General features: G+C 38.3%; 1 protein-coding gene across 1 annotated transcript in view; it reads right to left on the reverse strand.

The window, feature by feature from the left end:
* The window catches only part of CCT4 (chaperonin containing TCP1 subunit 4), a gene marked incomplete in the record, with an annotated part of 539,719 nt that extends 527,784 nt beyond the window's left edge, over positions 1-11,935 (reverse strand). Inside the window, 1 exon segment of the mRNA XM_044061172.1 lies at positions 11,635-11,935. Within this exon segment, the coding sequence (XP_043917107.1) occupies positions 11,635-11,755 (121 nt within the window).
* Positions 11,936-24,329: the final 12,394 nt, after the last annotated feature.

The following is a 24,329-nucleotide window of genomic DNA, read 5'->3' on the forward strand; positions in this document are numbered from 1 at the left end:
TGGAGTAGTATCTTTACCCTCTCCTGTCTGGTGGGGTCTTCTGGATGCTTCTCCCAGAAGGCTTGCAATCTCTACTAGGAATGCCCCTTTCTAACCAGGTGGGATTCTGGGAATTGGAATAGTGTGTAGCAGAGGAACTAGATTACACAACTTTCGAATATTATGCCTCAAATCCACCTCTCAGTGGAAGAAAAAAAAAAAAAAAAAGAAGCCTTCTGACTGCATCCAGAGTGGAGCAGTTTGACAAGGCCATAGGGAGACTGTTCTCCATGGGATTGGGAGGCCAAAAAATCTTCCAAGGTTGAAAATTCCTGCCACTGGTCTGGCATTCACCTGGTTCAACCAACACAGCTGATTTTGCTGCTGCTGGCCACTCAATCATTTCTAATGCAGATTAATTTGCATCCTGGAAAAAGGCAGATAACCAGCAGTAATCTTTTTTTTTAAATACCTCTATTAAAATTTATCACTCAAGACATAGGCAAGCATATATTAACAGAAAAAGAGTATCCCCCCCATTTACATACATTACACACTGCATATATCTTTTCCATCCTTGTAACTACCAGTCATTATATAAATTGCTGAATTTCTGCCTTCTCAAACTTCACTCCTCCTGAACATTATTCTGCATGTACGGTTCCCACAACTTCCATTTATTTTTATGTAATTTGTTCCTTCCCTTTTGTAAACATCCCTCTTCCAGTTCTGTTATCTTTTTTATAATACAAAATAGTTTGAATACACAGTTGAAGAAGGCCTCTGGCTAACTAAGTTCGCAGATGACTGCAAACTAGGAGCCATAGTAGAGTCCCCAAATGATGTGGGCATCCTACAGAAAGGCCTCACTGAGATAGATGTGTGTCAGAGGCATGGCCTCATGCTCAATGCCAAAAAGTGCATTGTCATCTCCTATGGTAAAAACTCTGTACCCATGAACTACCACATAAACGGCAGTCTACTTAATGCCGAATGTGTGATAAGAGACCTTGGGAGCCAAGTGGACAGTAGTCTCTCCTTTGATAATCACACCACCACAGAAGTCAGGAAATCCTTATATGTGGCACACCATCACAAAAGGGTTCTCATCCAAAAAAAGGTCATTGTTCCCTTCTACTCGTACTGTATAATGGGTCTAATGAGTGCCAACACCCCTTTTGGAATGTACCTCACAAAACATCTGCAGCAGCTGGAAAGGCCACAGAAGTACCTCACAGAGAGGATTACTGGCCTCAAACACATGCCCTACACCGACAGTCTCAAAAAACTCTAGCTTTACTCTGTAGCATATTGCCTACTCAGAGGAGATTTCTACCCAACATATAATGCTACACCTAAAGAAATCCTAATCCCTCCGAGCTACACACTCTAGGGACCTAAACCTTGTCACCACAAACAAAACAGGATCTTGGATCAGCTACTTTACCTACTACTTCAAGCTTCATTTTTTCCATCACTGATGTATTTATTCTTAATCTTTCTCTAGCTCATAAATTTGGCAGCCTTCTGCAGTTTCTAGTACAATATAGGTACGGTCTCTGCTGATTTTTTTCAAACATTCCCTCAATATTAGTTTTCAGGCCTGTATAATTAAAATAGATAATTTTACCCTTCTACCAATTACCAGTTGAAATGGTAAAAAAGACCATCTCTGCAAAGCAGTATCCTATACGTCAAAAACCGCAGCAGGATAATCCTCAAACAGTTTGCTCTCGTGACATTTTTCACAGCTTCCGACATTTTTCCCCTGCATATGAACAAATGGTTCCACTTGTCTGTTAAACGTATAAATTAAGCTGCACCTGGAATTTCCCTTCACAAATAAAACTTACTGAACTCTTTGCATTTGAGCCACCCCAGACAGGACATCTGTCTCAAGAATACAGAATTTAATGCATTTACTATACCAGAACTTTTTATCTTTTTTACCAGGGTAGGACAGCAGTCATAACTGACCATTTGAAGGTACTGCCCAGGTGAAATATTCACAAGGAACAAACAGTACAGAGGTAGTAGAAGACAGTACTTCAACAATTTGCTGTTGAACAGTGATAGAAAAAAAAAAAAGCTATACAAACAAAAGTCAGCAATTATAGTAACAAACAAGTATGAAAAGTACAGTGATTACAAGTAAACAAGGGAAATTGGACAAAATGAGGTGCACAATGGCTGCTGAGGATATGTGGAAAGTAAACAAAACAGAACACAAATTGTTATGATATAGACAGTGGATACTTAGAGCTACACAATTAAGGCTTTTATACATTTATTTCCAACTTTCTGCTTGTTGGAAAGTAGAAAGGGATGAGGATGACACAAACAGTATACTACATTCATAAAACAACAGAAAGTACTCTAAAAACATTAAGATCGCAATATCTTCTTTATCCATTCCAGTGTTAATAGGAATGAGTATAAATAGGAGGTATAGAAAATGAGAGAGGAACTTAATTTACCAGAGAAAACTGTCAAATGAACCAATGTGTTGGCAGCAAACAAATGGAGAAGGAAAAGTAATGGAGAATAGTTAGGCCAAGCACACATTTGGGCTACAGATTACAGACTGCTTTCCCTACCATGGAGTGAAGTGTAGGCAGAAAAGGATAGGGGAGAACCAAGTAAAGACCAGCTCTGTAAAGCTTTAGTTGAGTCTAGAACCAAAGCAGATGTAAAAACAGAATTAGTATCGCATATAAAATTTTGCATTGCTGACAGACATCAAAAAGACGAGGTGAGAAAAGATTAAGAGACTGGAAAGAATTTATAAAGGAACAATGGAGAACACATTAATGGCTCCCATGTATACAAAAAAGTCTAGTTGGTTTAGGATTTTTGCTTGCATGTGTTTGCATAGGTACTTGTACACCACTAGCAGACTTCAGAATGTTTTGTCCAGGAAGACAGCAGATACTGGTGATGTGCTGGAAGACAAACTGAACATTTTTGTAAGGCAGTGTGCTGACAGTTGGCAAATTAAAAAAAAAAAAAAAAAAAAAAAATCACTATCGAGTACTTTATCTCCTCCTCCTCCCACAAAATTTTCGACAAGTGTCCCACCTCAAAAATTTTTAGTTACAATATGAATTATGCAGACACAGTGATGCCTTCATTTGTCAGCTCTGCACATTAAACCCAACCCTGGCTACAGCTTACTTCTTCCATGAAGAGAAGAAAAGGACTAATTTCCATTCTTACCGTTTGATTTTTAAGTCAAGGTCAGCAACAAGTCCATTATCCTAGATCGCCAATATTAACCTTTCATCTTTTGATTTAAATTCACCTCAACCATTCCTGCATCAGATCCCAACCAACACTTGTTCCAGGAGTTTTCAGTACTTGCAATTGTATTTATGTACTTTCCACATGTCCTTCCTTATCGGATCCTTCACCTTATTTTCTTTTGTTTTTTGGCACATTCGGTTACAGCTTGATTTTTGTCTACTTCTGGTTTGATTTCCATACCCGCTTGACACCAATATACTTCTACTAAACTAAGCAGGGAAGTAATCTCAGACTTGTACTCATGTTTTAAAATGTTCACTATGTTTGGATCTTATATTAGACAAGTATGCAGTCCTACGATAGCAGATCTGTACATGTAATCAATTTCTAGGAGGCACACACCTCCTTCAGAATGGGGAAAACTATCTTGTTGTACACTATTTGATAAGCAAAGCATGAAGCATTTTTTGTTTCCTGCCAAACTCATCCACTACCTTTTGGGATCAATTACCCCAAAACTGTAAATTAGAAAAAGAGCAAATTGGTTTACAGCTTGGACTTTGTTCCTAGAAGTTTATTTAATGTTACTTTTCTAAAATATTCCTTACAAAGTTTTATTCAGATTTGTTCATGTTTTTACTGTTGATACTTCAATTCACAAATGTTTAAACACTCCCTCATCCTAAGTTCCTTCACATCACATTCCTGTCCCAGACTGATATTTTCTAGGTGCTGCAGCTTTCCTGCTTAAATGGTTTCTTTTGCACATTTAGCAAGACCAAATAACATTTTATATTATCTGAGAAAGTTCTGACAACTTGCAGTTGCGCTTTCAGTTCCTCATGTGATTAGCTATATAGTTTTAAATCATCCACAAAAAGATGAGATAATTAGACTGTTGTTTTCTGGGAGCCATACTGTAGCCATGACAAATCTGTTAATGTAGAGAAAATTATTAGAAAATATTGGAGTATATTATTAACAATGCCTGAAATAAAAGGTGTTAACTATCCTGCATTTGCCTACAGGAATGAGAGGAATCTTAAGAGTAGATTATGCTATAAAGAGCTGCTGATGGGTGGACAAAAAGACACTTTTAAAAAGGGCACGTTTCCCTGTCTTGGTTGCAGCTGTTGTAAGGATTAATGATTTTATTTTTATACATCCTATTAGCAAAATAAAATACATCTTTGAAAAAGATATGCTAATGGCATTACAACACACATCACATACAGTGTACTTAGCCACATGCACAATTTATTCAGCATTCTATGTAGGAAAATGGTCTAGAATGCTAAAAGAACGAATTATAGAACATAAATCTGCTATCAGAAGAAATGTAGAAATGAATGCCCTGGCAAAGCATATTATAGATGAAGATGAAATGCATAGATTTAAGTTTAGAGTGTTAAAAACGTTGCAGAAGAATATAAGGGGTGAAGATATCAATAATAAATTGGAGAATTTTGAATTCACTTGGATTTTAGAATTAAACCTGTTCTGCAGAAAAAGCAAATGTTACATTAATTTACATAATTGTTAAACTGTTTTTGTGATACGATTGGATGGCTGTGTCATATGTTGTTAAATATTTTTTTTAAAAATGGTTTTATGTACTAAGGTTAAGGGCAAGACAAAAGAGCTGTGGTGACAGAGTCACCCAGGAATATATCGCTTTGAATTTTTATCCCCAAATAATAAATTTGCCCTTCATCACGGCTTAGGTGCAAAGTGATCTGCCACCATTTCATAATCAATGCAAGGTGTATTATATACATTTATATAAGCACCGTTATCCGTGAATGTGGGATGCAGAGAAATGATTTGACTTTTTACAACTCTAGATGACGACTTTACTTAACAAAACATCCTTTGTTTCATAAGACTTTTGTTAATCTTTTGTTCTATTGCCATGTTACAGTTTTGAATATGAATACTCAGTCGTCATGAATTCCAATGTATAATTAATGCATCGTCAGGCAAATTATTTGTCTATAGTTTAAAAGATAGCTTGCAGATTCACTTTGTTTGGGGTGTGCATATAAATAAATACTCAGGGCTAAATCCAAGATGTTAATACTTTTAACCAATATTTTGGTACTGGGCCTGGGCCCGTTTTTTTTCTTCAATTTTTCTAGCTGTTATATCATCCCATTTCATATCCTGTACATTTGAACTGTTTTTACTACTATCCATTGAGCATCTTTATGTTCCAAAGGATCTTCATTGATATTTCTACAAAATGTGTCACTTTTTGTGGCGTTTCCATTCCTTTTGGCTTATTTCCCATTTCTCCAACACTTTTTTTGGGTCATAAATAAATAGCTTATTTTGTACATTTCCATTATATTTATCTGCATATCTTCTAAGTTTTTCTGCCTGTGCTATTATCTTCAGTTTATTATTTGCAATAGTTTACAACAGATACTGGTCTGTTCCGATATTGTGCGTTGCTTTTATTTGCATTGTTGACCTGTTCCCTCTTCTGTACTCTTCTAAACAAAGACACTTACTTGCTTTATAGTTCTCTATTCAATACTTCCATGATGGCATTTGATCCCCCCTTCCTTTTCCTTACTGTTCTGTATTTTTGTGTTAAGACTATTATTAATTTAGCTGCACAGTTAACATACCATATTTACTTCTGTTAATCGCATCAATTTCTATGAAATGTCTTGATTACTGTGTTCATTTGTTTTAATAAACTTCAAACATTTTGGGTCTTGTTGACTTTCTGTAATTTATTTCTTTCATTGATCTTAATAAGTACATCCATTTATTACATCAAGAGAATGTTCCCTTAGATCATTTTCATCTAAACTACAGGCATATTTATTCTCAAGCTTCCTGCGGCCATTCTAAAGAAAATTCCAAAACATCTTCCTAGGACATAATTTTCTTCGGCTTCATCCTATGTCATCCGTTGGTCTTTCATATGGGAACTCGCTGGCTGATCACCCCAGAACACTGACTGCTTCAGAGTTGCCACAGTTTCCTGTTCCTTCCCATTGCTGAGAGACTCCAACTGAACTTTTTGGTTTCCTACCAAAGGTTCCAAAGTATTTTCCTATGGCAACTGATCAGATGTGTCCTGCTCCACTGGTTTCTCCTTAATTTGGGGATTTTCTACACTAAATCCTTAATTTTGCAGGTAATCCATAACTTCAGTTTCTATTTCAACTTCTCCATTACTAATCCTCTTTTCTACTCCCCCCTTTTGTTTCCTTATTTTTTTGCACTGTAAAATGTTCGACATTTGAATGCTTTTCCCTATATTTCTTTTCAAATATCTTTGGTGCTGCCTTTTGTAATTAGGTTCTCTCTTTTGCATAAATATTGCACCATATTAAATCTTTTTTTCCCCATCTCCATATTTCTTCAGAATGTCTCCCACTCCTCCTGTTTCTCTTCACTTGGGGGACCCAATGTCCATCATGTTGTGGCATAACCTGTGTTAGACTTTCTACACTAAATCCTTTACTTCACAGGTATTCCATAACCAGCTTCTACTTTTCTTACTTTTTGTTCTACGTTCCCCCCTTTTTGATATTTTTTGTATTGTGAAATTTTCCATATTTGGGTGCCTTTGCCTGTTTCTCTTCCAATATATTCGGAGTTGCCTCTTTTTTTTTTATTATTATTTACTATTAAATTTGTCTCGCTCGTTTACACAAATATTGCACCATATCAGATCTCTTATGTCCATGTTTCTTTTAACATTTCAAAATCTCTAGATTTTTTTTCTTTATATTTTCGCACTTCCTCAGTCTATTTTTTCCAGACAAGGTTTCTTGGTCTGTACAATGTTTTTTATGAATCTGTTGCATTAATGAACACAAATTTATATTTGAAGCTTTTGACAGTTTTTCTTGTGCAAGTACTTTTCTTTCCTCAATTTTCTCTTTCTTGATCTTTTTGTACATCTACCCGAAATTCTGGGTTTCTTCCATAAAACAGTAAAAATACACATTTTCTCTCACTCTCAATAGTTCACTCCATTATCTTTATGGCTGTTTTTCGGCTTTTCAGTTTTTGTGGACTACTGCTGCCATCCTCCTCCACAGCCTGGACTAACCCCATTGTAGGACCATTTCCATGTCTTGAGGATTCTACATTATCATTTTTTTCCAGTCTTGACACCAGTGCACTTTCCAGGAATACATGTTTTTCTGTACTGTTATAAAAGATTTTGTGTACATGTATAAAAAGAGATGGACATCAGCACATTCTTGCTTTAGTAGCCAGTTAATACAGCATTAACAACTGAGCTGCATTTCTAGCTCACAGTTTCTGGTCCATTTATTTTTAGACGTCACTGTAGCATTTTTTGGTCTCCGACATCAGCAAATTATTCCAGAGCATGCAATTTATGGATTTTTGTAAAATGGTTCTTCACAACTAACATTCTACAAAACCAATTAAACGCAAGAATGCTTTTTCTTAGAAAGTGCAGCAGGCTTTTATTTCAACTTCCTCATGTTTCCTATACACGACATGCCCATTAATATCTCCATCACTACTACAATGCACTCATTGTGTCTCGTGTTCACATTATTTGACTTGCATTTTTTTAAAACACTTTTCACTTCCTTAGTTAATGCTTCCATGTCATGTGTAACTCAACAGCCCACCCAGTTCATTATTGCGCACACAACCGTCTCTCATTACAATATTCACGCAAATGACTAAATTCACATTGCAAACATGTTTCAGCCTCCACAAGTTGTTTTAATTTGATTATGTTTCTACAAAGAAACTCAAACATCATGATATACAATTTTCTATTACCAGACAGTAGCATCTCTAAAGATGTATACTCCATATACTAGAAAGGATAAAATAAAATCAGGGGTGACTGAGTCCAATCAACTCCATTACCTAGCTCAAGAAATCATTTTTTTAAATTACATTTAACCTGCCAATCAAGTATTTACATGTGAACCAACAGGAGACATGGAAAGCGTAAAAGAAAGAAAGAATACCTTGTACTAGTAAGTAGCAATTTCATACAAAAAAATACTTAGTAAACTACATATGTAAAAGTTAGGAGCAACTATACCAGATTGTGGAGAAGTAATCCAGATGGTTCATCAAAAAAAAGGATATCTAATACAGGATTCTACACAATGTGGAAAAGAATGCACTAATCTGAATGTGTGTAGCAACACTAAAGAGCATCCAAACTATCAAAACTTAAGAGGGTGACGAAAAACCATGCAATGACCCCAAAAAACAACTTTCAGCAGCCTTAACTTACTGTCAGCAGGAGTCCAGCTACAATGTACTGCTGGTCATCACAGGCTAGCAAAGATGAAACACTCAACCAGCTTCCCAAACACTCAGTTTTAAACTACTTGCAGGTTAACGCCAGGTACACTCTTGTGTGGTAGTTTAAAGGAATAACATTTATTCTATTTCTAAGCCAACTCTATTAAGTATCCAGAGTAGCTAAAGCTCTAAAATGCTTCCTTATTTCATTCAGCACAATTTGATCCAAATATTATTCTAATCGTGCTGAAACATCTTTCAAGCCAAGCCTGAAAATTGTCAATGGGAGTCAGTTTTCTACCCACCCCATGAATTAAAATCCATCCTCTCATTTTCGCACTATAATCAGCTGTCCAAAAAAAGTCAAAAACAGCTGTAGGAAAATAAGGTACCAAGTCATTACTGTTTATTTTTTTAGGCACAGTGGTGGTGGGAGCTTAGAACATGACATATTTTTGCCCTCTAATGTTTCAGCCTAGCCACGAAAAAATTATTTTATTCTTGTGTTTCTACTTTGAAACAACAGCTCTATAAACTAATACACATTCACAATATAGTGAAACAAAAATAAAAGGTCAGTCTAGCTATAGAAGAAATAGCTGCTTAAGAGTGGAAATACAGGGATACAATAGCAGCTATTTAAACAAATACACAAACAAAAATGAAACACTCATAATAAACATTAATGCAATGTCAAATATAGCCATGTCAAAAATCTCAATGGCAACAATACAGAACCAACTGATATTGCCAATATCCTGGCAGATAGGTTCAGTGCTAACTTTACCCCCCCCACCCCCTAATAGGCCCATCTCTATACCGGAAGAATGCAAAGTTCCTGTAATCACAGCTGCACAGGTAGGCCCATCTCTATACCGGAAGAATGCAAAGTTCCTGTAATCACAGCTGCACAGGTAAAAAACACACTCTCCAAAGCCAAGAACACGGCATCCATGGGACCTGACAACATCCCAGGCTGCATTCTACACAAACTACAGAACAAGCTGGCACCTCACCTAAGTACCATGTCCAATCATAGCCTCAACTCAGGCTTTGTGCCCACTGAATGGCGCACAGCAAAGGTTATCCTAGTCAACAAAGGGGGATCCACCACGGACCCCAGGAACTATTACCCCATTAGCTGACGAGCCTGGTCTGCAAGGCCATAGAACTTAGAAACAAAGACATTGGTAATCTCCAAACTCCGGACCCCACCCAGTTTGGGTTTGTAAAAGGCAGAGCATGTCTCCTAAACCTGATAGACTTCATTGAAGCAGTTACCAAGGCTGTAAATGAGGGTAAGGTGGTTCACACACCCTATCTAGATCTTGCCAAGGCTTTCTACACCATTCCCCATTCTGAAATTATAGATAAACTTATTAAACTAGGTATAAATCCCTATGTCACAAGATGGGTTGCCAACTGGCTCACTGACAGAACCCACACTGTGAAAGTAGCAGACTCCAAATCAGACTTCAGACCAGTGACAAGTGGCATACCACAGGGTTCAGTCCTGTTTCCTCTCCTGTTTGGTATCTATTTCTCTGAAATACAGGCTAACACAGAAGGTCTTTGGCTAATAAAGTTCGCAGATGACAGCAAACTAGGAGCCATAATCAAAACTCCCAATGATGTGGACATCCTACAACAGGGCCTCACTGAGACAGATGCCTGGTGTCAAAGCCATGGCCTCAAGCTCAACTCCAAAAAGTGCATGGTCATCCCTTTTGGTAAAAAAAACTCTGTACCCATGAACTACCACATAGGTGATAATCTACTTAACACCAAAAGTGGGATAAGAGACCTTCGGACACAGGTTGACAGTAGCCTCTCCTTTGATAACCACATCACCACAGTAGGGTCTATATTAGAACATCGAATATTTAACAGTTTGAATCACTAAAGGTCGACCTTTAGTGATTGAACTGTTAAAACACTGAATGGTCAGAAAAAAATAAATAAATAAACGGTGTAGGCAGGGGGGCAAGCCCCCCCCCTCCACTACTTAAATATACCAACTCCGAGACTGCACTACATTGAAGTAAATGGAAAACTCCCCTTAAGGAGACTTCCGTTTACTTGTTCGATGTTCTGCAGTTTCGCTATTCTCATGTCAACAATGTCAGATTTGACACCGTCCCCGTTCGAGAATTTAATATAGACCCACCACAGTTGGCAGGAAATCCTTCTACGTGACACACCTCATCACAAAAGGTTTCGGCTGGAGTGCCTTCTGTGTGGAGTCTGCATATCCTCCCCGCAGTCTAGTGGCTTCCGAAAGACATGCGTGAATGGGCGTGCCTTCGCTGAAGGTTGCACCATAAAAATATCTACTGCCAATCATTAGCAGACCGGAGTTCCGCTGTGGCGACCCATTACCGGGAAAAGACAAACAAAGCATTGGATGGGAAATGGGAAATTCACCCCAGGGATCACTTCTGTGGCTCTGCTTGACAGGGGCACAGGAAAATAATTTTCTTGGGTGGCGAAAGCCAGGGTACCTAGTACTTGCCTATGAACAATACTAGACAGTCAACCAGTTTTGATGAAATGTCAAAGCGATGCAACTTTAAATGCTACAAAGCTTTCCAAAAGGTACAAAAACATAAGTAGCAGTTTACTAATACTGTTTATTAACTACACTACAGCACTGATAAGAAATAATTTTAGAGTAAGGGGGGGGGGGGTAAAACAGAAGCATACAAGCAAATAGCAACAATACAATATCCATGAAAATTGAGAAAAATCCATCTATAACTGCTCTAAAAGGATACAAATTTTAAAACTCGTTACAAAATACAGTCCAAATGCCCAATTCTAATCTGTCAGCATATGAGACATACCAGAACCACTCAAGACTGCGGTAGAAAGATTGGACCAAAAGCAATAAGAATGTAATCTACAGGAAAGAATTCTATAAGTTATTACAACTACTACAGTGCGTATAAAAAAACAGGGACTACAGCCAGGAGATAAAAAGTTTATGCTTAAAGAACTACAAAGAAATATAACTGAGATTAGGAACTGTCACACCACCCATAAGCAAAATTAAAGAATGAAATTAATGTCAGACAACAATACGCGTACTTTCTACTTAATATCATTCAGTCTCGGGTAAGAACATCCAGTAGACACAGAACAAACCTTTTCCTGCCGATATATTACTAAAACGTATCTGTGCAGGTTTATCTCGGTCCTGATACGTTCCACTATTCTGTATACCAGAGCTGCCGGAATGGCTTTTGGAGACAGTAAATTCAGGCATTGTCTTTCTCCAAACTATTTTACCCTACAAAGTACTTCACTAAAACAGCTTTAAAAATAAACAGAGAATAGGATGAATGCTGATAAACTATGTACTCAGAATCATTCAAACTAACAACTCCACACCACGCCTGCGAACCTTCCAGACAACACCGGCTGTTAAAGGGGACCTAGACTCTGAGTGACACACCTTAATGACGTAAAAAAGGCGACAGCTACTAATCTGTACACATTTTTGTGTCTTCTTTGAAGTACAGCGTGGTTATAACTGTTTCTGAATCAAACGTGGGTTCATGTATTTCTTTGTGTAATGTTTATGTATGCATGAACGTCGTATACATACGAACAATATGTCTGAATGAAGTACTATCCTGGATGCGCAATAGCAAATTTTGTCCTGCGCATCCCATCATGATTGCAGAACTTGAGCTGTAGGGAAGTGTTTTCTCGGATGCGGGTAACAGGCAGAAATGGAACGGAAACAAACTTGACTTTACAACCTTATATTTTTTCTCGTCCCTCCTAATTTTCCTGGTAATTTGTAACTTGATTACTGAATTAGAGGGTTATCTTACAGATTAGTACCTCGCAAGATGCGCAGTAGCAAATACCGCCCGGTCACGCCCCCCGTCTACTATGCAACTAAAAACAGATATGGTACCGCCCGCGAGGTACTAATCTGTAAGATAAATGAAACTAGTAATTTATGCACAAAATAGTAGTTTATGCACAAGCACGCGAGGTACTACTCTGTTAGATCACTTAAAAAGTAATTTATGCGGCAAGCACCCGATAACCGAAAATAACCCAAAATAGTAGTTCGTATAACTCATACGTTGAATACATTAATAATTGATAACAGGGCACCATACTCTTAATTCCTCTACTACTCTGTTAGATAACTTAAATAGTACTTTATGCGCCAAGCACCCGATAACCGAAAATAACCAAAAATAGTCGTTTATACAAACATGAAAATAGCAGTATATGCACAAGCACCCGATACAACTCATAAGCTTAATACATTACTAATTACAACTCATAAGCTTAATACATTACTAATTCATAACAACAGTGCACCATCCTCTTAACGCGACTTTTTAACGGTTTGCTTACTACTGACTTTACTCCGGAGTTAAATAAATTAATAATTAATAACAGTGCACCATCCTACGGTTTACTACTGTTTACTATTTACTGAGTTTAATAAATTAATAATTAATAACAACAGTGCATTTGGTCCCTTTAGCATGACTTAATGACAAGAAGCAAATGATACACATCATACACTGTCCTAAAAGGCTACACCTCCTAGGTATAGCAATAAAATACGACTGATTTAGTGCTCTCAAACTGCCGGTACAGAGAACCTGGGCCAAAATTTACACTGCAGTATTGGGGCTGAAGAACGCGTCACGCACTAGTTAAATACATTAATAAATAATAACCTGCACCATCCTCGCAAATAGTAGTTTATGCACAAGCACCCCATACAACTCAAAAGTTAAATACATTAATAAATAATAGCCTGCACCATCGTCTTCAATCGACAGTAAACAAATGAAAATAGAAGTTTATGCACAAGCTTTGTAACGGTTTGTGTACTATTTACCTTACTCCTAAGTTTAATAAATAAATAATTAATAACAACAGTGCACCATCCTACTTCATAACTAATAACAACAGATTTGTAATATCACGCATGGCGACTGTAGGTTACAAAAGTGTACCGGTACTGCTAATCCAGTCAGGTAACAGTTAACCAATGAAAATAGTAGTTTATGCACTAATAAGTTATTAACAACAGTGCACGATCCTCTTGCTATTTTACCTACATGCAAGGTCTGCTATTTTACTTAATATTATATATAACACCCTGACTTGTCACACCTATACCGTCGTTAATGATGCGCAAGTGTAAAATTCACACATGCAGTTTAACACCTGATTGTATAATATTAATTGTCCCATTGTATAATAATTGCCCCATTGTCCTGCACTACCTATAAATTTACAGAGAGTACCTTTGCTGGTTTTTCATCGTAGCAAAATGAATAGGATGGACGACTCATCACTGCGCAACATCACCTCCTCGCCGAAATCCACAATTACATTCCTGCAGTCTGTCGGAATTGTCCCAATGGAGAAACGGTGCCATCTATGTGGGTCTCGTTCGTCCTTGGTGCGGCATCGTTCTTCCTTCTCCTGGAGATGTACAGGAAGGAAATGTAGAAGCAGGGCTGGAATGCTCTGTGGAACCTTTTTCCATCACAGCCGTCTGCCCGTCGATACTATCCTTAAAGTTATGTACTGGTGGTGTAGGAAGCTCCCGATCTGTAGGCTAGCGCAACACTTGACAGTATCCACAACGACGTTGGTGGATTGGTATCAGTTTCTTAGAGATGTGTGCAGCTGGACACTTCTGCAGGACCCCCTTCTACTAGGTGGTCCAGGTGTTGAAGTCCAAATAGATGAATGCCTCCTTGTGAAGGCTAAATATAATCGCGGACGAGTCTTGGGCAAAATGGACCGTTGGGTCTTTGGTATCTATGACTGTTCAACTAGATGTGGCTTCCTTACATTTGTTGAGCGACGAGATGCGGCTACCTTACTCCCAATCATAAGGAAGCATGTGTTGCCTGGTTCTGTGATTGTGTCCGACGAGTGGGCTGCATATAGGGGAATTTCTCAACTGTCGGCAATGCAATATACTCACCTTACTGTGAATCACAGTAAAAACTTTGCAGACCCTACTACAGGTGCACACACTAATGCCGTTGAGGGGATGTGGTCGCGTTGTAAAAAGCAGCTGAAGCAAATGAACGGGACACTAAGACATATGGTGGACAGTCACCTGGATGAATTCATTTGGCGTGAAAAGTATGGCCGGCAAAGCAATGACTTTTTCCTGTGCCTCCTGGATCATATCAAAGAGTACCAGGAGGCACACCGGGAAGAGCTGGGTGCCCGTAGTAATGGACATTCTTGAATATTGCTGTGATGTTACTGTAGTGTAATTGCTCGGTGATTTGTGTAGTGTAATTGCTCGGTGATTTGTGTCAATAAAATGGGATATTGCTGTGATGTTACTGTAGTGTAATTGCTGTGTGATTTGTCAGTAAAATGGCTGTAAACTGTAATTGCTGTGTGATTTGTCAATAAAATGTCTGTAAACTAAAGAAGTTGTAAAAGAGTTCTTAATAGATGGTTAATGCAGGAATGGCTGTTAATGGTTTATAACATATACTAATAGCGCAGTTCTTATTATTGCAGTTATTAAATATTTGTTATCTCGGTAAGAAGCGTTGTTTTAGGTAAGGTCGCGCTATTACTGCAGTTGTTGCAGAAGTCTTATGTTGCTGTCTGCATATACATGAAGTGCTACTAGTTTCGCTTATCGGGTGCTATTCAGAAAGCGCTGTTATTTTACTGAATGTTGTACTGCTTTCGGTTATCGGGTGCTTGTGTATAAATTACTGTTTTCATGTCTTATGTTGCTGTCTGCATATACATGAAGCGCTACTAGTTTCGCTTATCGGGTGCTATTCAGAAAGCGCTGTTATTTTACTGAATGTTTTACTGCTTTCAGTTATCGGGTGCTTGTGTATTTTATTTTACTTAAGGTCTTATGTTGCTGTCTGCATATACATAAAGCAAGGTCGCGCTATTCAAAAAGCGCTGTTATTTTACTTAATGTCGCGCTGTCACTACTATTTTCGGTTATCGGGTGCTATTTTCACTTGGTTAATGTATATATCACGGCTGCGCTATTCAAAAAGTGCTGTTAAACAACTTTATGTTGTTATTACAATATGTGCCAGGGGAAATGTGAGCAGCAGATGTTATTTTACTTGTCATGTATCAAGGTCGCGCTATTCAAAAAGCGCTGTTAAACAACTTTATCTTGTTTTTACAATATGTACCAGGGGAAATGTGACCAGCAGATGTCAATCACAGCAGACACGCCCACTCGTGACTGCCAATCACAGAAGACACGCCCAAAGCTGCGCAGTACTGCCCGCGAGGTACTAATCTGTAAGATAACCAATTAGAGTTTGTGTCTTTTACATCCAATATTTACAAATTGTCTTTTGCTGAACTTCCCATATTATGTGATGGTGAGGGGATATGAGCTGTTAAAGGGGAAGTATAACAGTTTTAAAATCATTTGCTTGCTACAGGACTCTGTTTACATTTTAGTACCACGTAAGTCACATATTCACACAGAGACAGGGTTTTTCAAAGAAGCTTGTTGTTAGCATACTGCAGTTCAGATTACCACTCCTTTGGAAAATATCTCATATCATCTCCTACACAAAGGTGACCCCTCTAAAGACTTATTGAACTATTGCTCCATTGTGATTCTCTTACCCCTTGCCGAAATCTTAGAAAAACGCATTCATCAACTCCTTGACCGCTTCCTAAAAAATAACCGCTGATGCAACCCTCAACACATCTTCCAACCTAAGCATAGTACTAATAGGTTCATAGGTTTATACTAGGCTATCTGCCCTAAGGCATTTATAAGCCTAGCCCAAAGTTTTGTGGCTTACGCCACCCCTTATATGAAAAAATACTGTGCCCATTAGTTTGTTGTGCCTCTGTCCAGCAGTGACACAGAGATGATTCCCGGGGTAAACCTATGATCTCCCATCCACAGGTCAAGATTTCTCTTGAACAGAGCCAGCAAGGTGCTCTGCCTCACATGGACCGGGATTTTATTCCACAGCATAGGGAGTCTCTGAGTGATAAATCTATCCCTCCAGCACGTCCTATTTATATCCGTGCTAAGGTTTAAGTCGCTTGCTCTAGTGGTTTTGGTGGATTTGGATTTTTTGAGGTGGAGCATGTCCATTAATTCGGGTTGGACATGGCCTTGTATGTCAGGCACATGTCACCTCTGAGCAGACGGTATGCGACTGAATAGAGCTGGAGTTTCTTCAATCTGGCAGCATATGACAGATTTTGGAGTCCCTTTATCCTTTTGGTGAGGAACTTTTGGGGTCTCTCCAATTGCTGCAGATGTCGGGTGAGATACATCCCGAATGGGGCATTGTACTCGATCATTGGTCTGATAAGTGAAGAGTACAGGGAACAATGACCTCACTAGATCTGGATGTGAATCCCTTCATGATCAGGTGGGCAATGTAGAAGGTCTTTCTAACCACTTTAGCAACGTGAGTGTCAAAAGAAAGGCCACTGTCAACCTGGGTCCCCAGGTCCCTGATAACCTCTTCTGTGCTTAGTGGATTGCCACCTATATGGTAGCTTGGGGTTACCTTGTTTTTCCTGAAGGGTATGACTATACATTTTTTGGCGTTTAACTTCAGGCCATGGCTCTGGCACCAGCTATCTGTTTCCGTGAGTCCCTTCTGAAGGATATCCGTGTCCGATGCACTTTCCACTATGGCGCCCAGTTTGCAGTCGTCTGCAAACTTTGTCAGCCAAAGTCCTCCCATGTTGGCCTGTACTTCTGAGAAGTAGATGCCGAACAATAGGGGGCCAAGGACCGAGCCCTGTGTGACACCACTTGTGACCAGCTTGGAGTCTGACATAGCGCCAGCAACTCTAACCCTGTGGGTTCTGTCCTGCATTTATACCTTTCACTAACCTCTGGATGTCCAAAGCTTGTGATACGGTTGACCACCAGAAACTCCTTAACAAACTAGCTACATAAAACTTCCCTACAACATCCCTGACTTGGTTCCATAGCTATTTTTCTAACTGACAGCAGTCTACCAGGTGGGAAAACAAGCTCTTCCCATCTCCATCGGAGTCCCCAAGCACCCATCCTGGACCTCTCCTCTTCATCATATTTACCAATAACCTCAGTACCTCCACTCAACTAGCCTGTATCATTCAATATGCCAACGATCCCTCTAATCTGCTCTGCCCCCTCTTCTCAGGAATTACAAGAAGAAACACAAAAAGCTCTCCAAGACATTGAACACTACCTCACCAACCATCAAGTCTTACTTAACCCCTAGAAAACTAAGCTAATGGTTTTGGTAATAAAAATAAATAAATAAATAAATAGTAATAACCCGCCCCCTCTCTCCATCTACTCCTCTAATGGCACTAAAGTCAAACCTGTTAATCAAACTAAGCTTCTAGGTGTAACAATAGACGGTTTGAAATTCGACAAACATATATCCCTAACAATTAAAAAAGTACACATCAAACTTGTCTCTCTCTATAGGACCAGACCATACCTAACCAACAACACCAGAGTATCCATAACAAGATCCCACCTACTATCCACCCTCCTTTATTGCTCCCAAAGCTTTACCAACCTGTGCAAGTCTGACTTGAACAACCTAGAGACATGCTATAACAAAATAGCTAAGTTTGCCACTAACCTTCCCAAAAAAACTCACCGTTTTGCCTTCACCAACTGAGCTGGCTTGAACAACCCAACCTATTATCTCTCAACCAACTAACCATTTCCGTTAGTATCATTCATAATCCTAATAACTGACCTTCTCCTTCTTCTACTACTCACTGGCTATGCTCATGCACAGTTCCTGGGTAAGTTCACCAGTTTGTTATCTCTTACCCTAACTAAATCAACTTTGTACTCATACCAACCTATACTCTACTTTGAGACAGCAAGTCATAAAAAAATAAATAAAGTTTAATTCCTGTTATCAAGATTTGTATACTAGACTGTATATTATTAATTAGCCTTCCTGTAACTTTCATCAAATATTTCTGCATTTGTACTCTGAATGTTATACTCTGGTGTATCTTTCTTCACTGCTGTTTTTTCTGTCAATTACTTTTGTCACTTACTAGTGGAGCTTTTCTCGCCAGGTCACCGCTGAAAATGGGATCTTGGCCCAATACTACCCTGTAAACAAATATAAATAAATACGTACATACATACATACATACATACAACCTTTTCAATAAAAAATTCAGGCAACTATGAAAGTGAATCTGATCACTGTACTAAAAGTATTTTCCACATTAGCTAATGCTGTGTATGTTGTGCTTCAAGAATCACACAGTAATTATTTGTTTAATACTGATTATATCCCATTGAATTTATTTTCTTACTTTTTTCTTCCCTGCATTGTGGTAAAATGTTTGGAACATTCACTCCTTGCCACGACATCTGGCTGCAGTAGTGTTCCACTGGTTACCTTTTGAAAGTTGAGGCAAATGTAGTCTACATATTTCCCCATATTTTTCTATGTCTGTGTATATGCATAGCCGGCTTTAAGCACCAGTGACACTGCAGTCACTGGGGGCCACCAAACACAGCAAGTTATCTTATGATATTTTGTAACATGTCTGTCAAACTAACAAAAGCTAGTACAACAGTCATGTGTACTTAATAAACCAGCTGGGTAATAGCTCTGAAAGATATCTCTGGTTATAGCATTTTGTCAAGTAACAGTGTTCACAATTCCATTAAATATTTTATCACTGACATAGTGCCCTTGGCTTAGTTAAATCCTGCTGTCAGGCATTCTCGCCACTAAAACTAACAACATAGCCAACTTTAGGTTTCTGCAGTAACTGTGGCTGGGGGTTTAATCATCCTTGACTGTGTGGGAGTCCCACAAAAGCTGCTGCTGGTTGGGGAAAATGAGTAGAAAAAAAAATGTATCAGTTTTCTGATTACACACTTTAGCTGAAGAAAGTTGAGATATGACATTGTTAGGATAAAGCTGATAATGAACATGAGCTAGGTAAGCACTACCGAGATCAGCATCCTAGAGTACATGATCTCGGTGCATAGCTTGGATTTTAGGCAGTGCTGATGCTTCCAGTCTTCAGGTATGTTTTTTCTCTTTTAGGAGATTTTCTTTATAAATACTGACAGAACACCAGATACTACAACTCTCAACTTCTTTGCTCAAGATTTCTAGGCAAAGCCAAAAATACCAACAAAATAAAGGCTCAAATTCAGGAACACATTTAAATATTACTCTAATCCACTTAAAAAAGTTAATAGAATAACATATTTTGCATCAATTTACAGTTTTGGACAATAAGTAGTATGAAACTCTCATCTCTGAATTTATTGTCTGTAAACCTGAATAAGTTATCAGCAAATCAAACTTTTTACGAGGGACAGAGCAAAACTATAAGGCAAAGTCAGGAACGATCTGTGAAATCAGGGACAGTGACAGGTATGCATTACTTCTCAGTGAGGTAAATAAAAGTGACTTACCCCTGCTGCTGTTTGATGACTGCTAAACAACAGTCACTGGTCTGGTGTGGCAGTACCAGTGTTGCATTATGTATTGCTAGTTGCTCAAATCAGTGTAAAACTAGTATTGCTATGATTTATGCTTGTTTGTGTGTGCAAAAATATCTTTATCTGTGCACACTCCCAATAATGCCAGGACACATACATTACTCTTCTGCGTATCAATAAAAATGCAGTTAACAAGTAACTGTACTTCAAAAGTAAGGCATAAAATATATTGCAGACCATTCAGACAGATCTTCTAGGAGTCTGGTGGCACCCTCTTCCCATACTGTGTAAATGGATTTTGACTTGGACTTAGTGGTGGCCTTTGCTCCTAACCACACCCATTCTAAAACCAGCCCTGCTCAGATATGTGTGTGTGTGTGTGTGTGTGTGTGTGTGTGTGTGTGTGTGTGTGTGTGTGTGTGTGTGTGTGTGTGCGTATGTGTGTGCGTATGTGTGTACAGAAGGTTTCTTTAGGTTTTGTGGTGGGGCTGGGGATTGTGTGGCCTTAGTTTTCATCATAGTCAAATTTTACAGGTATGCACAGTAGGTCATTATAATGTGTGTTTGGGCTGAAGACAGTGTAGTCATTGTTTCTTTTACTTTTCTTACAAACTTGAGAAGTGTACAGAGAAGGTTACCATAGTTTGTGTAGGGGCAGTGTACTGACTGGGAGCAACAAAGTGGAATGCATTACTGTAATCATTATTTTTTTCACTTTCCATACAATTACACATCATGCACTTACACAGGTGGCTGCTTTTGATGATTAGGGGTATTTGGCAGGTCACTACAGGCTGACTTTAAGTGAACTAAACAATTTATACAACTGTAAAAAAATAAATATACGAACACTATAACTATAAACTTACTACAGAAATAAATGTACAACTATTGTAACTTACCTGAAGTCATTTATGGTATAAGGCACTGATATGGTATGTATGTGAAAAAAGACACATACAAAATATATTTAGACAAACATCCATTCAGTAAACATCATGAGCCCTTGCCCTGCCCCCCCCCAAAAAAAAAATTGTTTGAATTGAATAATTGGAACAGATAACTACCCTAACCCAGAGAAAGTGGAAGTTGATACCCACAATGAGAAACAGAGGAGCTCGTTTCACTTACCCCTTACTCTGGGCTACTATCAAGACAGGATTTTTACATAAGAGAAAACAGGAGGAAGGCACTGACCACCACAGCTGTCCCCCTTCATATTAACAGAAACCAACTACTTTTCTGACAATAAGGACGTGTTCTTGGCTGCAAGAAAATATTATGAGAGGCAAGGAATTATATATTTTTTTTAAACAAAAAACATCTTTATTAAATTGCCATGTATGACGTAGGCCATCTTACATTTATATAAATGAAAATAAACCATAACAACACAATCTCAGTTGCAAACATTATACATTCCTAACCATGCAGACACAACTGTAGCTGCAAAGGGTTTATATCAGTCTGTCGAAATGGCTGAATATCAAATACCAGATGTTCAAACTGTAAAGTTCAAACACTGGTAATCGCGAAGCCGTGGCCCACCGAATTCATTCCCAGGGAAAGAATTTAGTGGGCCGTTTCTGTGGCTTTGCGAGTATCAGGACTGTGGTGGGAAGTTACGGGTCGGGTTCAGGTAAGTGTGCAATTATGTGGCTGTTAGGGTTAGGTGAGTTAGGGTTAGGGCGCGGGTGAAGTAGGTGTGCGATAGTGAAAGACTTTAGGGTTAGGGTGGGATAGGTGAGTTAGGGTTAGGGCGCAGGTCAGGTGAGTGTGCGATAGTGATGGACCTTAGGGTTAGGGTTTGGGTTAAGGTAAGTGGATAGGTAGTAGTGTGTGTACAGTTTAGTGTAGGGTTAGATGTAAGATTTTGAGTGTATGTGTGTGGATTGATATTGTTTTGGTGTATTTGTGTTGTGTGTGTGTGTGTTTTTTGGAACAGCGATTTTTTTCCCTGTTTTTGCAGTTCGTGGTTTGAAGTTCAAACATATGTTGTTTGAACTTCAGACATTTCGATGAACTGATATAGACCCACTGCAAACATTATACATCACTTGTCAAGGGAGACCCAGGTAGGTGGGGAGAGGGTCTGACACTGATTAGCCTGCACTACCACAGAGTGAGTAGAGAGTGTAGGACTGAATAGCTAGCTCTTCCTTGGAAGGCTGTAATGTGGTCTATATATGAAATAAATTGAAATGGAAATGGAGAGAAATGAGAATATGGACAGAAATGTACCCTTGATGTGATGTTGAATAATGCCAGATATTAACAGTACTGCTGTTCTGCAGAGACAGGAAATGATGCATAGTCTGATGAAAGCAAGGTCTCCCTCAAAAATACTGTCTTTGTGCATATATCTCCTGAATTAACAATGTCTAAGCAATTGGCAAATAAATACAAGGCTGTGGCCATTCAACTCGAGTGAGGTGTCTGTGTCTTCATTATATGACAGTTGCTGGAAACTTAAAATTTAATAGATGATGGAAAACATGGCTGGGGCCAGTGAACTCTAGTGATTTGTCTGCAACTGTATTAGATAAGTTGTTAAAATGGAAATGTATGAGGTGATGGAAAACTATGGTGGAAACAATGCATAAATCCTACATATCAAAGGTATAAAGGAATGAAAACTGATAGGTTGTTATCTTACTATTGCATAATGATGCTGCAAGACAAGACAGAGCTATTCCAAGTCTCAGACAATACATAAAAAACTAAAAGAATCACTGTCTTATCTCAATATTTGGCTAAGTTTTATGTAATTCTGATACCACATATTCATAAACATCAACAACACATTGTCTGTTTATTCTGCTTCCAACAATGTCAATGTTTACCACCTCTACTGTTGACTTTTGCTTCAACAATAATTAACATATCTTATTTATTATACTCTTTACATAATGATCTCCATGAGTAACATGCAACAATATTGTTCACATGGTCATGTATTACCATCATGACATTTACATTATGTCATTTATAAGTCAATTTTAACACCATCAAGGCATAATAAACACTCGCAATTATTCAGTGTTTTACAGTGAGCAGATCTGATGCAATGCAAAAATTTTTTGGTTCATGTAATAATCAACATTATTTGTAGTCACTTTATACTCAGCCCAGGCATGCATTGTACATATATATTCCTGAAATGTTACTTTTAACAACTTTATAACATATGCCTACAGTACTAATTACTACATTATGTGAATATTCTTTAGTTTATGTTACATATATGTCATTTGTAGCCTTATTGAGTCAAGTGTAGCACACCAGGGTGCTTAGTTCCTTGTACCAAACTGTACACCCTTATGCCCCTTTGTACTCATTTGTCAGCACTGCTGATAACTGTTCATGGGTAATTGCATAGCATGTGTGCATTTGGCACAGTGGCAAACAACATATTCAAAAGATGCATTTCTATTAGTATATGAATCAATATGGCAAATCTGTGAATCTGATTCCATAACTCCTTACAACTGAACACATACAGGTAGGTATGTGCTAAAGAAATTACAATGAACAAATAATTTTGCTATAATGTTTGAAAGGGTGTGCATAATGCTAGCCTGGATAAATTGGAAAAATTATCAACATCTGTCACACATTAAACTGTAGTGGCTGATATGAGTAAAATGATAAGTGTATGGCGAAGTCTGACAATTGCCTTTCTCATTAAAACAGCTACATTACAGCATGAACCAAATCACAGATGAAAAAGATTAAATGGGAAAGAGCAACGCTGATAAGCTATACCAATAAAAACTATAAATATGATTTACTCTTCCTATCATGATAGACATGCCCACAGATCTTTCATCTTGGCACCACCACATGTTACCAAACCAGTATCCTTGACCACCTTCATGAATGGTTTTGATGACTGCATTAACCACTTTTTCAAGGCTCATACATTATAATATCATATAATGCATCTTTATGCAGGTGTTAGAAGACAGAGCACTAACAGGTACTATATGTATGCAGCATTGCCATCCTGAAAGACCCTGGCATGACACCAATGATCAACATGATTTACATATGGTCTGACAGTACAAAAATGCATGACTCAAACTATGCAAGCACATTTCATCCCATAACAGACATGTCTTCTACTTAATATGCACTATTTAGATAACTAGGGTGTATGCCAAATGTCAGTCACATAAAAATGATCCAACACTTACAATCATGAATGGTGATGCCTGTCATCATTCTTGTGCCATAGCAATGATTCCAACACAGATGTACTCCATGCTTAACAACACAGTCGCATTGTGGTATTAAGCATCTCATTGCAAGCATGTATCTGTATTACAGAACATTCAATACATTTGTGCTGTCAGTGCTGTCTCAA

This window comes from Protopterus annectens, chromosome 1.part0 (assembly GCF_019279795.1).
Source record: "Protopterus annectens isolate FY-2018-M chromosome 1.part0, PAN1.0, whole genome shotgun sequence".
NCBI classification, from domain to species: domain Eukaryota; kingdom Metazoa; phylum Chordata; order Ceratodontiformes; family Protopteridae; genus Protopterus; species Protopterus annectens.